This window comes from Carassius gibelio, chromosome A15 (assembly GCF_023724105.1).
Source record: "Carassius gibelio isolate Cgi1373 ecotype wild population from Czech Republic chromosome A15, carGib1.2-hapl.c, whole genome shotgun sequence".
Lineage (NCBI taxonomy): Eukaryota > Metazoa > Chordata > Actinopteri > Cypriniformes > Cyprinidae > Carassius > Carassius gibelio.
This window is the reverse complement of record NC_068385.1, coordinates 15,168,381-15,186,998: the sequence shown is the minus strand read 5'-3', so window position 1 is coordinate 15,186,998 and position 18,618 is coordinate 15,168,381. Positions and strand designations below refer to the sequence as shown.

General features: G+C 34.8%; 1 protein-coding gene across 9 annotated transcripts in view; it reads right to left on the bottom strand.

Annotated features, from left to right (window-relative positions):
• Window positions 1-502: 502 nt before the first annotated feature.
• The window catches only part of LOC128029306 (pleckstrin homology-like domain family B member 1), a 67,732-nt gene continuing 49,616 nt past the window's right edge, over window positions 503-18,618 (bottom strand). For 4 of the 9 annotated variants that reach the window (XM_052617011.1, XM_052617015.1, XM_052617016.1 and 1 more), the window contains 12 exons: window positions 14,885-15,043; window positions 14,569-14,676; window positions 12,521-12,637; window positions 12,239-12,341; window positions 11,894-11,944; window positions 10,394-10,694; window positions 7,300-7,390; window positions 7,053-7,199; window positions 5,371-5,590; window positions 4,628-4,713; window positions 4,397-4,426; window positions 503-2,871 (listed from right to left, as the gene is read on the bottom strand). In XM_052617011.1, the coding sequence (XP_052472971.1) occupies window positions 2,731-2,871; window positions 4,397-4,426; window positions 4,628-4,713; window positions 5,371-5,590; window positions 7,053-7,199; window positions 7,300-7,390; window positions 10,394-10,694; window positions 11,894-11,944; window positions 12,239-12,341; window positions 12,521-12,637; window positions 14,569-14,676; window positions 14,885-15,043 (1,554 nt within the window). In that variant the 3' untranslated portion in view covers window positions 503-2,730. The remainder of the gene's footprint in view (window positions 2,872-4,396; window positions 4,427-4,627; window positions 4,714-5,370; window positions 5,591-7,052; window positions 7,200-7,299; window positions 7,391-10,393; window positions 10,695-11,893; window positions 11,945-12,238; window positions 12,342-12,520; window positions 12,638-14,568; window positions 14,677-14,884; window positions 15,044-18,618) is intronic. The other 5 variants (XM_052617008.1, XM_052617009.1, XM_052617010.1 and 2 more) reach the window with 5 other exon arrangements.

Here is an 18,618-nt window from a genome sequence, read left to right as displayed (position 1 = left end):
TTTTTTTTTTTTTTAAATGAAGACGTTTGCATTTACTTTCATAAATCCTGTAGAGACCCTGAAACAAGACATACACTCAAAGAGAATGAAATATTTAAACTATGAAAATACTGAGTATTTTCACACACTGCCAGCAGCATATTGTCCTTCTAAAATATGGCTTTAAGTTATTTATTTCAAGGTTAATTTATTAAAACAGTTTAACTAGGGTGTTGTCCAATCAATACAAACTTGGTCTCCAAACTTTCTTGGGTCAACCTTACCGTAGCCCTTCTTAGCAGTAGGTGTTTAATTTAGCATGCTGCTTTCTTGTCTGGTGTCATGAAAACAACACAGTAGCTATGATGCAAGTTTTCTGCTTGCGTTGCAGTCTTAATTACAGCAGTGAGGGTTACTTGCCCTTTTACATCTGAAGTCTGACTTTAGTTGTGACCTCTGAGCTACAGTCTTTTCCGCAAGTCCATGTTTATAATTAGGCAAATAAACACAAAAACACCATAAATAAGGAAAACCGTTGAGTGTATTTATGTTCAACATTTTACAACACCGTTTTCACCTAGTTCTGTGATAGTACTCGAGACATCTTACACGCATAATGAAGACCACTTATTCATGTTGATTTCAATTCTCTGTAGATTGCATTTGAACATACAGTTTGGTTTGGGAGAAAGTAGAACACGTTGGTCATTTTTAACAGTGTTGTAGCTGTAAAATCGCTAATCATAAATAAACATTTTATATTCTCCAAAGGCCTGCAAAACATCAATAATACTTGAACAGCTACTAAACGCTTTAAATAGCTTCTTAAATTGTATTGAAGCAGTATCGGACTGATTTAAATAGGTCACTTTTTATTTTTTATTACTGTACGTGTTTGTTCACAATCTCTTCAAACAGTAAAACCCACTATGTATCATGGAATAAAGGTGCGGTCACATTTATTGTTGCTCTGTGAATTTTTTAAGGTGAAATCCAGTCATTTCGATATGAATCCACATGTTCTGAAATTTTGTGTGATGATGAAAGATTACCCTGCCCAGATTTCGCAACAGGTTCACAAGGTCTTGGGAGTTCAGCCAACATAAATCTGCTGTAATAATCCAGTCATTTCAATAAGCATCCATGTATTTGGGAACGTTGCGTAACTGAACGATTTCTCATTCAGATTTCGCCACGGGTTCAGATGGTCACACGAATTCAACAAACATAAAGCTATCTGGTTTGAAAATGACTTCTGTGTGAACTGTACTTCATATGTCACTACACTATTGACAGCCTAGAAATTTTCACAAACCTTTTAATAATTGACTGTTGGTCAGTGAATTTTCGCATGCGAAATCCAGGCAAATTTTAATTGGGATTAAAATTGGGATTTTAATTCGCATGACGGCGAGAGGCTTCCCAATCCAGATTTCGAATCTTGGCCAAGTGAATTCACCGTGATGACCAACACTGCTACACTATTGATAATAGACAGTTAAATGTAATTTTTTTTGCCTGTGTAATTTTCACAAAATTTGCACAAATTTACTGTTGTTTTGTGAATTTTCGCAGGTGAAATCAAGGTGAATCTCAATAGGCATCCATGCAATCTGGAATTTCGATGATGACAAAAGATTTTCCAAAACAGAAATATCAAATAAAATGATAAACAATCACATTCACTGCAATGACCAACAGAAACCAAGAAAACTTGCTTGTTTAGAACGTGACTTCTGTGTGAGCTGTGTACAACTGACAATCAACTTTTTTTTTAATCTCAAAATTTCATTAATGTGGCCGCACCTTAAGACTACTATTCCAGCTATTTTTCACTAGTGTAACAATTGAGATGCTAAAAGTGACAAATATGGGTCATTATCAAGGCACTGCATGATTATGATGTTGTTTCTTTTTCTCCTGTTTGTGGCAACTATTCCAAACTCTCGTAGGCTGGCAGTGATAGGTGATGGCTGCCTCCCTAGGGAGCCAAATCACAAGATCAAGTTGTCAGGACTTGGCAAATAGTGTGTGTGTGTGTGTGTGTGTGTGCATGCATTTGTGGTTCTGCATCTAAAAGAATGAGCTGGGAACACAGAGACACAGTGGGATAAAGTTGGACAGGAGTCGCTGATGTACCTCTACAATAAATATAGACTCCTGAGCTGGTAGGTGAGCTTTGGTGAATTAAGTCTTTGTTTCTGTGACCTTTAAATGCGAGTGTAATGCTCCATTTAATTTAAATCATCATTTAAATGTAATGTAGTTCATTTATATTCTCTAGTCATTTCGTGTCAGTCAATCCCATCAAGTATTTAGCACAATACTATTCCAGAATGGCTTGACGGCATTTGGCATTTTTACAAATCGTGGGACAAACTTTACCAATGAAAGTCACGTTTCTCCACATCGAGACAAAATAAACCGAACTGCAACTGAAAAATATCTCTGACGGCAAAAAGGCATTTTCTTCGAAGGTGAGTGAGCCACCACCTGCAGGTTTGGTTCACCGGGGCTTTTCGTCTTCTCCCTTTTTCAATCAGATGTGGAAAGCCTCTGGTGGATATCTGTCTGTGCATCTGAGTGAATATATAACATCTTCAGGAAACACGAGAAGAAGAAGAAAAAAAGGAAGTAACAAAATCAAGTTTTTCCTCTCGTTGGGAATAACAGGTCTGGGTCATTTGATGTCTCCCTGCCGAATGGTTTCCGTATTGAAGCGTTGGTCAGCGAGCAGCAGTGGGTTCTGTCTCAGTTTATGAACTGCGTGTAGCCCTCGGCTCCTGTCACTATTACATCCATCCATATCCTCATGGCCTCTGCGGACGGGGCCACCATGTAATACAGTCTGTCGTGGGTCTTCACGCAGAAGGTCAGGGAGGGGTTGGGGCTCTGGGATCAAAAAGACAGATTCAGATCAGTGAGGGTGCCACATGTGGAGTCTCTCTACTACTCAGTTATTGAGGGATATGCATGATCTTATACTTATCCATTAGGGGATGTCAGTTTTCAGAGATATTTACAAAACATTTATTTTCATTTATATTTAATAAATTGATCACACATGGACGCCAAATACCACATGAACTATTTCAACTACAATTAAAACCACTACAAAAATAGATATAATCTGCATAAATAAATAAATAAATATTAGAAATGTACTGCTTTGTTTTTGTTTTTATATATATATATATTTTTTGCTATGTATTTCAATGCATTTAAATTTAGAATTAATCCAACTGGAATATTTTAATTCAATTGAATATAGTTTCATAATTTTCCAAATATTATTAAAAATGTGCATGACTAATGCTGCTAAAATGTATTATTATTTTTGCAATTTATTGTGTGCATTGTATAGTTTGCAAGACATTGTAAAAAAGTTCAAATAGACTAATTTCTAATCTTATAATATATCAGTTTTATAACAATAATTAATTTTTTTTTATTAAACATTAGATATGTACTAATATTTAAACTATTGATCCTAATGAATATAATAACAAATACATGTAATAATATGCTAATAAATAAATATAAGAAATGTGCTACTATTATAAGTATTTTAATGCATATAATTCAGTATGAATCCAATTGGTATAGTTTAATATAATTTACTAATTTTAAAAGTATTAATAATAATAACGCGTATGGATAATGCACAAATTTTGTTATGTGGTTCATGGTATATTTCACACCTCACATACACATTTCATATCATATTTTAGATCTGATTTTAAACTTAAGTTAATGTTTAATGTAGAAAAATTAATGTTTTTTTTTGTAATGATATTTCTAAATATCTATTAAAAGTAATGCTGGTAGTGTTCGATAATTCATCACATAATTCTACGTCGCATGCAGCACAAGCAACAGCGTGCGCTCGGTTGTGCATTTCCCAGATGATTACCGAATACTCGTGAGCTAAAGTGGATTAATCGAAAGTCATTCCATTTAATTACTAACAAAGTATTAATTATTACCACCTCTAATTTTAATACAGATGTTGAGCAGGGGGTGAGTTCTCCTCACCAAAACACTCAATGTTGAAGAGCACTCCATTCATGCAATGGACAAACAAATCCATTCAAATGATTCTGACACTGTCAAGGAGTAAATTATGTTACGGTTTCCTGTTAAACTATTACATTATACAGCACAAAGCTGATGGCGTATAATACGCTACACAACTGCTTCTTTGGGGCTATTATGTTATACACACACTTAGTATCTCACCATAGGTGGGAGTAGTAAAGAAACTCGTAAATTACATTATACTCTCATCCTCAGTAACTGCACAAAAATATGAGGTATGTTAATATGTCACGAGGGAATAAGTGTGTGAAAAAATGCACGAATTAGAGCAATTTCCTCTTAAGCAAACATGCAGGATAGGGTGAAGAGTGATACGTACGTTTGCCAAATTCAGATTGAAAAATCCTTTCTGTGAAAACAGTCGGCAAAGCAAAAGAATGAAGAAGAAGAAGGGCGGGGAATATTGACAGCAGAGTTACAGCATAAGAGACAAAAAAGAAGAAAGAAGCTAACAGAAAAAAGATCAAATGAAATGGCGCAACAGGAGTGCAGAGCAGTAAACCAGCGGGAGAAGTGCGCGGAGGGGTTTTTATCTGATAGGGGCTCGTACCTTTGTGGCACTGCGCAGGTGATCGTAGTAAACCTCCTCGATAGCCTGGAAGTAGATGACGCCCTTCAATTTGCTCTCATGCTTATCTGCGAATGGGAGAAACAGAGATGTCAGCCTGCGAAAAATCGTTCCCTTAATAAGTATTTTATTGCATTGGTTTTGTTTGAAAACATCATAAGACGAATTAACTCGAGAAGCTGAAGCGAAAACAAGCATTTCCAAGTATTTTTACTGGAGAACAAGACGAAACTACTGATTAACATGTTTTGCACAGCGATGGTTTCTAAAACAAATAAGCCCCCACCCCCCTCGAGAATAATGATTCGGTAAGCACCGATGTGACCTTGTTACTGCGGTGCAACCCCTTCATTTTCAGTGCGCGTAGAAATAAAGAGCGAGCGCTCACGCTTTGCCGAGCGCCACGGCTGGGTGATGAGCACGATTTCCTCAGCATTGCGGCAGATTTCATCAGCATCAGATAGCATGCGGACGGGCTTCTGGTTATTTGTATGCCCCTAGCTAACCCGAGGCTATCGGAAATCATGGCAGCCACTGTGAGCTTAAGAATTACTAATTATCCGTATCCCCCCACTGCTGGATTCACCCACAATCCACTCTTTGTTCTGCCCTCGTTTCTTTCCCCAACCTCAGGGCGACGAAAGCATAACGACACGTTCATAGAGCAGCATTAGCATAGTGCACAGTAAGGAGGATGTTGGAAGGCGACGCTGTGGTGCACATACCGGCGTAATAGGAAAACGTCCTTTTAAGGCGATCAAAGACGAACCAGCGCTTCTTCCAGGATTTGATCTTTCCTCCCATCTTGACAAGATAGCCCTTGCACATCTTTTCGGTGAGAATCACGTGGTAGCACGTATCCACGCTGTGACCTGAGGACTCGATGTGGGAACGGAGGTCAAACTCCTCTTTGCGAATGGGAAGGTATCGGGTCATCGGACGGGCCTGGAAATCAACAACATGTGGTTAACGCTTTGGTTATTTAAGGATTAATTACATGGATGTTGTTTTTTATCCTATCAATTAATTGATAAAAAAATGGGTTTAAAAAAATACTTCATGCATACAATGATTTGAACTCACATCTTCCACGAGGAACATGTTTTTAATTTCTGAAAATATCTGAATATATATATATATATATATATATATATATATATATGAAGAGTTCAGATGCAAAAGCCTCTAAGTGCCATCTGAAATTTTCATCTAAAATTAGGATTTTTATCAGGCTCCTATATTTATGTTCAGTTATTTCACTTTAATAGCCTGGAAAATGACCTGCACATTGCTATTAAAGTAAAATGACTCAACCTAAGCATAGGAGCTTGATAAAAATCCTAATTTTAGATGAAAATTTCAGATGGCACTCTGAACTCTTCATATATATATATATATATATATATATATATATTCAAAAAGGTCAGAGTGATATAACTGTATTGATAACATAATAAAAAAGTATTGTTCATAATAAAACCTTAAGTAGTTTGTATCATTTATTATTATTTCCCATTTAATAAATAACAAAACATTCAAACTTTACTGCTTATTAATGTCTGAAAAGCTTTTGGCGGCCGAATCAATTAAGTGGTATAACCATAATGCAGAAACAGAAAAAAAATAAAGCTGCATATATGACATGATAATTTCACCTTTATAATGACAGTTCAGGTTGTAGAATGTAAATACATTTTAATGCCATCTTATAAATTACTATATTTCTAGAAATGTGTTCGTAAGTGTACATCTCGCAGAATCTACAAAACGTCACCATTTAAATTTAACAAATATTACTAATTTTAACAAAATGTTCATATTTTTCAGTTATGCTTTCTTGTGGACTACGTGCAAACATCTGTTACATTTATGCAACAGTTAATTCATGGCAGTACTAATTGACAAGCAATTTTTGATACCTCTTATTTTGTTCAAATTATAAAATTATTATAAATATGGAGGTTCTACAAAGCATGTGTAAACTTGTAATCGCAACTGTATAATATATATATATATATATATATATATATATATATATATATATATATATATATATATATATATATATATATATATATAAATAAAGATAAAATAAATATTTTTATATATAAAGGTTTAAATTAAATTCCTAATGAAAATTATTAAAATACAATTTATAATGAAATTAAAAACGAATGACTATATAATTAAATAGATTTTTTTAAATTAAAATTAAACTGCAATTACATCACATTTATTCATTTAGCAGAAAAAAAATTAAATTGAATCTTTTCTTAAAAATGGTATAAAATCATAATAACCACATGAAACCAACATGAATACAAAGAGTACATCTCTAAGTAAATAAATATTTCAAAATGAATCCATTAAATGGACAGTTCTAGTAGAATCACTATGGACTCCTCACCTGAGAGAAGTTTTTGGCCCTCATCTTCACCTCCTTCTCTATCAGCTGCTCTCTATGTATCGTCTCCTCCTTCAGTCTCTTCTCCGCCTCCTCTCTTCTTCTTCTCTCCTCCTCTAGCATGAGTTTACGGGTATGAGTCTCTCGTTCCTGCAGCAGCAAAAGAAGGCAGATGTTAATAGACAAGGCTGGGAGGCAGAAAAGCTGAATGTGGTTACTGTATCGATTGTATACTGATATTGTGACTTACTCTGGACTCTATGAGTCGAGCTTTCTCCAGTTGTGCCTCTTTTAACATCTTCTCCATCTCCTCAATCTTCAACGCATCCATACAACTGGCACTGTGAAACACATCAAACATTACATCAGTCAAAGTCATTAGCTGTATAGCGGGGAATTCACTATATGTTTTCGAACCGAGACGGACAGCAAACATTTAAATACTCAAGCGAAAGTTGCGCAAGCGTTCAGTGATTTTACCCCTCGGTGATCTATTTGGTGAATGATGGAATGGAGACCAGCAGCAGGGAGAACGGTGGATTACGAAACATTTCGTCATATATGAAAATACAACTGGATTGCACATACAGTACAAGCATGAAAATCTGCCGTGAAACATGAAATGAAGCACATGTGGACTATAAACATAGAAAAAGAAAATGAGTAATGGATTCCTCTAGAGAAGAGTCTCAGACTAGCTTGAGGCTTTATAAAGACAAGCGTAAACAAACTGTATGAGAACATTTCAAGTAAACAAATTCTCTCCTGAGAGAGAAACAGCTGAAGGGTCTGTTTCCAAAGCCGTCATGCTCCAGTCCAGCTCCACTGCTCCACCGCTTCACTGTACTTTACAGGCTTCTGTTTACAACGTCTTCACACATTCCCCATGATAACGCTTGTAAACCAAGACAACTGGGTCGTAGCCCATTCAGAACTGAAATGAGAATGTCTTTGAAATTCTATTCCTGAATCCAGATTGGAATTTAAGGATATTTGAATCTAAACTGAAATGGAATGACATTCAAAATAAAAACAATTTTTTAGTTCTTAATTATACACTTCTGTTCAAATGTTTGGGGAGATATTTGTTTTTACTTTTTTTATTTAAAAGAAATTAATACTTTTATTTGGCAAGGATGCATTTACTTAATTAAAAGTGACATATATACTTATTTAGACATTTATAATGTTACAAAATATTTATTTTCTTTTTTTTTTCAAATAAACAGTTTATTTGATTTTCTATTCATCAAAGAATCCTTAAAAAAATCTATCATGGTTTGTTTTTAATATTGATAATAAGAATGTTTCTTGATCAGCAAATCAGTATATTATAATAATTTCTGAAGGATCATGTGACACTGAAGACTAGAGGAATGATGCTGAAAAATGAAATATAAAATAAAATATATATAAAAAAAACATCTTTCAAAAACATTTTAAAATCTTTTTTAACTACGAGTTATTAAACATATATTACATTAAGCAATTGCAGAAAATTACATGTCGATAATTAATATTAATTTTAATAATATAATAACATAGATACATTTTCTATATATGCATATATAAAATATTACATTATGTTAATAGCTGAACTTTTACTTTATGAACTCTGATGCATGTAATCCCCAAAATTTCCCAGAATAATCAAATTTTGTCTTTAAAAATGTAGACAAACAATACAAAGCAGGCTTACCGTATAAATTATTATTTGTGTGTGTGTGTGTAGAAAAAAATCAGTTATGTGAAGATTCTTTGAATTACAATTAAGTGCATTTCTCTTTTTTGTCATTCCAAATCAAATTCCACTCCAACACGCTCTGCAGCGTGACCGATTCAATTCAAATCACACTCATGAACTGAATTCTGATTTTCAATCAGCCCTGGTGTCACGTGCTGGTATTTGCACCTCATTATAATTTCCACAACCTATACTTCCTTTCTTCATTCGGCTCATCTGTTATTTATGAATGTCAAATTCTAATGAAAGTAAAACAGGACACTTAACTGCCATATATACGTACGGCTTACACAAGTACAATGGATTATTCGTATATGCAGCGAGGGGGATGGTGGAAAGCAGAAACAAATAAGTGGGTGTACATTTATGACAGGAAGGGTGGATAAGCAAACAGTAAAACCTCAGGCATGTGTTTATGGAAGACGCCTTTTCGATTGTTGACATTTTTGCCCAATTAGTCCTATGTGAGTTCTGACTGTCCCTGTTCAGTGGAAACTGAACAGATGACCATTTCAACACAGCCCTTTTAACCCAGCAATAACCTACAAGCTTAAAGAGGTGTCTTCATGCAGTCCGTTTAACCCAGAAACAACCTAATCTGTAGCCTCAAGCACCGAAGCCGTTCATTTGTTCTTGCTTTTCACGGGAAAGTGGGCCGCTGCATCCTGATTCACAGAGTTACTGCATGCATGTGAATTTATCTCAAATATACATTATTTTACACTTTTGCACATGGACGTTATATAATATAAATGTATATAAAAATATATAAATATTATTTCTTATATAAAATTACAATATACATTATAGTTCAAACTGTTTGGGACCAGTAGGATAATTAATAACACTATTATGAATTACATTACAATTAAAAAGAAAAAAATATCTAATATTTAACCAGACTATACATATAGTGTTACAATAAATACATTCAAAATTATTTTAAAATACATAGAGAACATCAGTCAAAAGTATGAAATAATACAAAATATATTTGTAGTTTTTTAAAGACGTCTTTTAAGCTCATGAAGGCTGCATTCATGTGTTCAAATATACAGTAAAAACTGTAATATTGTGAAATATTATTACAATCTAAAATTTATTTTATGACAAAACTGAATTTTCAAAACTAAAAATTCTAAATTTGAAATAGAAATATTTTGTCACATTTTAAAGTGACTTACCGTCACTTTAATTTAATACGTCCATACTGACTCGAAACTTTTCAACAGTAGTGTTTATTATAATTTTATATAAGATATAATATGTATATTAAAATACTTTTCATTTATATATTTAAAGTAATATAATTTGTCATACTCAAACCCCTCCCAATTACTGATAAATGCAATGTTTAAAATGAAAATAAATGGGTAAATATTAAATCTAATTTACACTAAAGTGTCACTTTAAACACCCTATGAAGTCCACCTTGCAAGCGTTATTGGTCAAATTGGATTATACTTAGTGAAAGCCATTAAGCAGATGGTAGATCATTTAGCTTGGGACAGGCCTGTGGAGAGAAAACCACAGAGCCGCCACTAATTTCTGTCACAGAGCCATTGGCTAAGCGCTCAGAGAAAGGGATTCAGGAAAGTACATGGAAATGTTGAACCTGGACATGTTGTCAGGAGAGCAGGCCGAGTTGTTTCCAGTGGAGATGCTTGTGTCCATGCTGTCCGAGCTCTCCAGGCTGAGGGTGTCATAAGGCTGTTCCCCAGAAGAGGGCGCCGTGTGGTGCAGGATGGAGTGATGCACGACTGGCCCCGAGGTTGAACAAAAGGGACTGTTGATCTGCGTTTGAGAGCCATGGAGCGCCTCCCACTGGCACTGAGCCTCTACTGCAGCTTTCTGCTTCAGCTCGGCCAAACGTCTCCGCTGCTCCTCAATCACTTGCTGGCCTGATGTAGATAAAAAAACAAAACAAAAAAAAACACATATATGAAAGTCAAATTTACGTGTAGGTTATGCAGAGAACTAAATGTGCCCACAACTGAACAAGCTAAGCATTTTATAGATCAAATATAGCTGCCAAACCCTCTATCGGAGTATAAAGTGCTTTGAAACCCAAGTGACTGCACATCCATTTAGGATGGCACAGTTTGCCCATAATTTGCTTCATCATGCCTCACACATACACATATAAATATGCAACGTATGTGCACTGAATAAACAGCCCAAGCAATAACTCTAAATCAAGATTCCTTTGTACGCTACCAGTCAAAACTCCTCTACTCATTCTTTATTACATTTTTTTAAAAGTAGTGAAACTATGTTAACATATATATATATATATATATATATATATATATATATATATATATATATATATATATATATATATAATTCACGTTAACATAATTCCACTACTTAAAAAAAAATATAATAAAGATGAGAATTAAATATAAATCTTATATTTGAGCTTTAATCAAATCAAATCAAATAATTACACTGGTTTTATATTTAAGCTTTACTATATATATATATATATATATATATATATATATATATATATATATATATATATATATATATATATATATATATATATATATATATAAATAAAAAAAAATATTAAGTCTTTATTTATTTGTAAGTTAGGTATAATAATACAAAAGTAATTTCAAAGTATAATTAAAAAACTGCTCCCTGTGATTAAGGAATTTTATAGTAACCACAAAAACATGAACAAATTAAAAATTAAAATCAAATAATTTAAAACGAATTACACTGGTCTTATATTTGAATTAGGTACAATTTATGTTTGCATGAAAAAAATATTTAAAAGCATTTCAGCATAAGCCTTAAATTAGGTCATAGGTTTTGAGATCACCACAACCAAATTCAGCTGTGTACAGCTTTTGACTGGTAGTGCAGCTAAAGTGCTTTAAATATTTGAAACTACAAGATTATCACTGATATCATGATTCAATCCATGCACAGCTATGCCATCAGTGGAAAATAACCTTGGTAAAAGAACATTTGGACACAGGCAAGACCGTTCCAATGGGGGAGGAAGTGCACAAAATGCTGAGTTAGAATTAATGAGGATGCTGATTACGATGAAGGGCAGTCCAATGCTACTTAGAGCTCGTTCTACCTGTGGGACTGTCCGTACTGGAGGATGACTCAAACATGGAGGGCAAGAATTCTGTTTGAGGGCAAGGGACAACAAAACATGACTGATGATCAAAAATGAAAAGACAACTAAGGAAGACAACACCCAAAGAAGAAACTAGCATCCTATGGTCACAATGAATATGGAAAATCAAACTAATGTGGAAATTTAAATAAAGCATGTGGATAAGGAACAACACAAGGGTGAGTAAATAATGATATTTTTAGTTGAGCAACTCCTTGAAGTTTGATGGCTCATCAGCCATTTATGTTGATCTTACAATCAGCTCTGAAATGTCAGCTCTCAAGCTGCTGTGTTCCTCATTACCTTTTTGCTGAAGAGCCAGCTGCCTTTTGGTCTCAATGTCCTGAAGGGTGGCTGCCAGGTTGCGTGGGAGACTCCCGGTGCTGTTGGCTACCATCAGAGGACTCTGGGTAAATAAAACAAACAATTATTTCCACCAGCATATTTAACGATAAAGAAGGGAGCTTAATTACCACATTAAATGATGCAGGAGATTCTGATAACTGCACTATTTACCTTGGCAGGGGTGTAACAGAGAGAATTTACTCTGGCGTGGTGCTAAAATAGTCTCAATGCATTATTTACCCTGGTGGGAGTGTTGCGTCCCAGTGTAGCCGTAGTGTATGTGGGGGACAGACCAGCGCTGATTTTTGGTCTCAGTGATGATTGGCTGGTATCACTGTCCAGTCGAAAGCGGTACACCTGCAGGCCAGAAATATTCATTGTGAGTCCAAGTATTGCATTTCATGCTACTATTGTTCACATCATTGAGAGACATTTACATGCGCTTTGTTTTTGTTGTGCTGAAGTTTGAGGCAGTGGACTTAAATACACTTGTACCTCTAAATACTTTCATGATACGTAATTAATGTAAACACAATCAGTTATGTTTTCAGAACAGGACAAAACATCTGATATGTCAAAAGAGATCTGTGCATTAGTGTGAATGCAGCCGAGTAAAGCTGCCACAATGATGTCATCAGTAAACAGCATTAACACTGAATCTCAACTATAACTTGTCTGTAAGCTTTTGAGTAAAGCACTCTCAAACACTACAAATACTTCTTGTTTATCACTTGTAATTGTCTTTTCCCACTTTATTAATTTATATTTGCCTGCATGTTTTGAAGCTATAATTAGTTGGTTAAATTCTTAACCATTCTTTTGATTTATTATTAATTTGTAACTATTTAAAAAAGTAGTCCACTAATGTAATTGAATAAAAATGCACACAATAAATTTGATATGAAATTAATATGAAAATGTAGCCATGTGCAGGTTTATCATGATGCATTGTGATACTGAATTGAATCAGATCGTTGACATGATCATCGCAATCGCAATCAAATCAAATCAAATCAAATCGTGAAACAATAAAGACAAATTTGATTTTATTTTCACATCTTTTTTTAATCTTGATAGCCTCTGGTCCCCTTCTACTCTTTAACAGAGAACAGCAGCTTGCACATTCTGCTCAACTTTTCATTTTGTGTCCCATTTAAGAAAGAAAGTCATTCAGCTTTGAAACAACACTAGTAAACACTAACAGAATTTTTTGGTGTACTATTCCCTTAAGGAGGGGGGGGGGGGGGGGGTGAAATGCTATTTCACAGATTAGCATTTGCCTGCACAGATTACCTAAAGAGAAACAGCATTAAGGGACCAGTGAATGGAGTTTATTTTTACAGAGCATCAACGGAGTTGTGTAAGTGTTTGTGTTTGTTCTCCTGCATTTTGAAGATGCTTGTTTTACAAACAAGGCCCAGTTTGACGACGGATTTGCACATTGTTTATTTCTTAAGGATAATGCAGTCCCAACGAAAAAGGGTCACGATCGTGTGTTGGAACCACATGCGGTGAGTAAAACTGCTTCAAATATCTCTGTGTTGTTAACTTAGCTGTCGGCGTGTAAGCACATTAAGTAAACAACATGCGATGTTGTCATCAAACTTCACTTTCCACATGTACAGCTTAAAAAAAAAAAAAAAAAGACAAAGTGGAACTTAATCATTTTCCAAAACCGCTAAGCAAATATATATACAGTTTCAGTACATACCACATAGAGATGTTGTTGTTGCTGCTGCTCTTGTTAAATTTCAGCCTCTGGATCATAAATATACGCTGAATCTGACTGTTAGCAATGGTTTGTTTTGGTTGGTTTTGTCCTCACGTAATGTCACAGGTTCCAGACGCCCTCAACGCAAAAGCCTACTGACGCTCGTGATTCTTTAGCTCCGCCCACACGTCACGCCTACATACGCTCGTGTTTTTCCGGGAAAAATCGGTACAGACTATCTTTCTCTTATGAATATAATAAAACTAAAGACTTTTTGGAGTTATGAAGGATGCAGTACTACTCTATAGGTACTCAAGATTAACAGGATATTGAGTGAAAACGAGCATTTCACCCCCCCTTTAACAATAGGAATCTGCTATAGATGGTTCTCCACACAACAGTACAACAACAGAAGATAGAAACCTTGAGACCTTGGACAAGAATCGACAGCCAAATATGCAAAACACCTACAAAAACAAACTTAGACACATCAATATAAAAGAGGCCTATGAAGATGAAGAGTGAAAATGTGGAAGAGCAGAAGGGAGTAAAAGAGAGCTGAGCTTCTGGCTGTTACCTGCACAGGCTTGCGTGATGAGAAAGCTTTAGCCGAGAGGGGAAGAGGAGGGTACCAGTGCTCTAAATTTAGAGCGGGCATCTGAGGCCTGCCCCAGTCCGACTGACGCTTAACACACGCAGCACATCCATAAGCACAGACAGCACGAGAGAGAGAGAGAGAGAGAGAGGTGGAACGGTGGAATGCCAGAGAGAGAAAGAGAAGAGTGTTAATGAGCAACTGAAGGATTCGTTCAATGACTGAATGATACAGGCCGTTGGCGATACCCAGACCTAACCAGGAATAAAACAAGAGAGAACACAGAGGAGAGACACACCTCGAAGGAGAGAGAGAGGGAGGAGCCGTGAGGGGAGGGGAGGTAGGAGAAGGCGGAGTCTGCGAGAGAAGACTGAAGTAATTGGATGGGTGAGGTAGGGGAAGACTCCACCTTCGGCATCCCATAGATCTGGTGTAATTGGCCGACGGTCACATACTCCTGACATTCAGGAGTGACACGCGGACACAGACAGAAGGGCAAAAAACAAGAAGAAGCAGAGCAGGAAAGAGAAGTTATAAAGTTGGCAACAAAACCACATAATTAAGTTTAACAATGCTTTTCAGTTCCATTTACTTAATGCATAAACATCAGCTCATGTATTGTGTCCTAACTAGATGCAATGCAACAAGTTTCCAGCAGCAGGTACTGTACAGTAATTTATCTGTCTACAGTTAAAGCGAAAACAGACAATCAGAACATATTTGTTTTTTAAATTACAGTTATGTGGAGTGAGATAGTGACCCAGTAAGATGTCTCGATAAGTAGGGCTATCTGCAATCAAAGAATGAGAAAATTGCAGCTGGTTAGGACAAAAAAAAAAAAAAAAAAAAACTAACATGTAAGATACTGCTTTATTGCATCAAGCCTAGAGTAATGGGTCATTCTATAAACAGGTGCCACTTTTGCTAGTTTGTTTGTCAATTAATCAATCGATCGATCGATCAGTCAATTCATTCATGCTTTTTTATCTTTCCCACCTCTGTTTCCAACTGCTTACTTTATTATCAAATAAATAATTTCAAATAAATCATTTCATTTTATTGAAAACAAAATATATATGAAGAAAAGCTAGAATTCTACCATTATTATATATATGCATCTATACATCTATCTTGTAGCTTCGTGACCTTCATGGCTGCAAAATTAAACTGTAAAACTGTCAACTGCTACCATAAACCTTTATTATTATGGAAAGCATAATTATATGCAAACAACGGTTTATTTTAGTATTATTTATATAGTATATTTTTATATTAATGTTTTAAATTAGCTTTTATTTATGTATGTTTAAATGTTTAATTTCAGTGCTTTACACTAAACTTATTTCAGTTAGTTATCAAGCCAGCATTTCAAATTTTCATTAGTTTTTCGTCCAATATTTATCTTATTCAATTTTATTCAATTAACAAAACGGTTTTTAAAAGTTCTAGTTATGATAACGCTAATCTGAACTTTTTTTTTAGCTGAACTTTAATTCAAATATAACATTCATTGTATTTCCGTTGAGATGTCACAATGCAGGTTTTTAAATGAGTATTTAATTTATAAATGAAAATTTGCTGAAATTGTTCCGTATCAGTTACAAAAAATCACTGGACTTTTGGTAGTTCCTAGGATAGCAAAGTCCACTAAAGGAGGTAGAGCTTTTTCACATTTGGCTCCCAAACTCTGGAATAGCCTTCCTGATAATGTTCGGGGTTCAGACACACTCTCTCTGTTTAAATCTAGATTGAACACACATCTCTTTCACCAGGCATTCGAATAATGCATCTCATAATTTGTGAGTGTAGTTGCATCTGATCAAATGGGCATTATTATTCTTTAGCTTGGGCTAACTAATTAATTTTACTTTGTTGGAACAGCAGCTATGCTAATGATATCTCTATTTGTTTCTCTGTTTTGCCACAGGATTTACATCCCGCGTTATACAAATAAACTTGAATTGAATTGAAAATGTAATCACTCTCACTGCATTGTATTTTTGGTATTTTTCCCCAATACCTATGGTTAAAAAGTTACATTTTACAGTTAAAATGCCTTAATAATTGTTACAAACACTTTTTACTTCAGAAATTGTTCATTGATGGACTGGAGTAGTGTGGTTTATATGTGGATCATTGTATTGTTTTTTATCAGCTATTTGGACTCTGATTCTGACGGCACCCATTCACTGCAGAGGATCCATTGGTGAGCAAGTTATGTAATGCTAAACTTCTCCAAATCTGTTAAGATAGAGAAACAAACCCGTCTTCATCTTAGATGGCCTGAAGCAGAGTACATTTTTAGCAATTTTTCATTTTCTCAATTATTCCTTTGTCAGAATATTTATGATACATTTCCTTAAACTGGAAATGGCACTCATTTCCGAGCATGACCCTTAGTACTATAATGCTTGGTTTTGGTCACGTACTGTATATGACGCCAAGCTAACAAATATCTACAGCACATAAGTAGCACTATAGGTATGAAGAAAGGAAAATACGTTTAATAGAGAGAAGCAGCAAGAAGAGAGCAGCTCTGGTACCTCACGGGGGGCAGTTACAGCTGGGTCAAGGGCAAGCGAGAGGCCGTGTGAGGAAGCGTTGGTGAGCTGGATGTCATGGCAATCACTCCCATACATCTTATAAACATCCGATAGCTTCAAGTACTCTTGAGAGATGTTACCAGTCAATCAATTCACACAGGACAGAAGTTCAGCTGTCAGTTTACTCAAATCCAAAACCAATGAGAGCTGTCATATGCATGCCTCCATCTAACTCTTTATAAGAATCACGAATTACAAGTTATTCAAGCAGTGCAACCCAAATTGCATACTTATGCAGTGTTCTATGCTGTTTTGTAGTATAAATAGTGCAAGTAGTTTGTTCTCACTGAACATTCCAAAAATAAAAAGCACTTTAAATACCTAGATGATGCACTTAAATAACTATAATAAGTGTGGAATGTTGAACCCTGCATGCACTCAACGGTCGCAGCTTTAATCGTGTGGTGAAGGGGGAGGGCCTATCAGACTCCAATTGTGAATGAAAAAAGAACCTGATATAATTCATACATTACACGGTTGAGTACATAGTGCATAAGTACATAGTGTATGAGTGCATTGTACGTCATTTGGGACGCAGCTACTGTTTCAAGTAGTCCTACTATAGTCAAATTACTTTTGAAAAAGTAACTATTTTGCAAACTCTTAATAAAAAGAAAATACACTCTTAGCAATATTTATTTAGTTTCATAACTACAAAATGTATCAAAGTGGGTCAAACAGTTTTTTAAGAAATTAATACATTTATTTAGAAATTTAATTTATATATTAAGTCTATTTCAAATAAATTATTTTGTTTTGAACTTTCTATTCATCAGAGAATTTATTTCAAAATATATTAAAATACAAGAGTTTACATTATAAAACATATAATAAGTAATTTTAATGTTTCACAATATTACTGTTTTTACTGTATTTTTAAATAAATATGTATAAAGCATTAGCAAAAGCATAAGATATTAATTTCACAATAAATTAAAACAAACAAACTTTCTAAGCTCAAAATATTTGAACGAAAATGTGATTATTATTATTATTTATTTATTTTTGTAATCAAAGCTATATTTATATGGAACAAAAACAATTATGATCTCAGTTTTAAATCTCATAAAACTATAAAACACAGTGGACAAAATCAATCTGTAAATAATTTGTTGAAGAATCAGATCATTTACATTAACTATCTGAACAAACCAATTCATTCAAATGGCAAAATTTTGTTACCTATTTCCCGACACTTGATGTTAAGACTTCACAAATCATTTTTCAAACACAAAATCAATAAACCTTTTCCGAAACTTCAGAGGAAGTGCAATCTGTCTTTGGAAGCCTGCAAACATCAGATCCCAACATGCCAATTGCTCTCAATAAGGCAACACAAATTGAGATGCTTTGTACTGGCATGTTCTCAGAGCACGCTCCAGGCTGCATGCATCCACAGTTAGTTCAGTTACCTCCTGAGGCACCATGG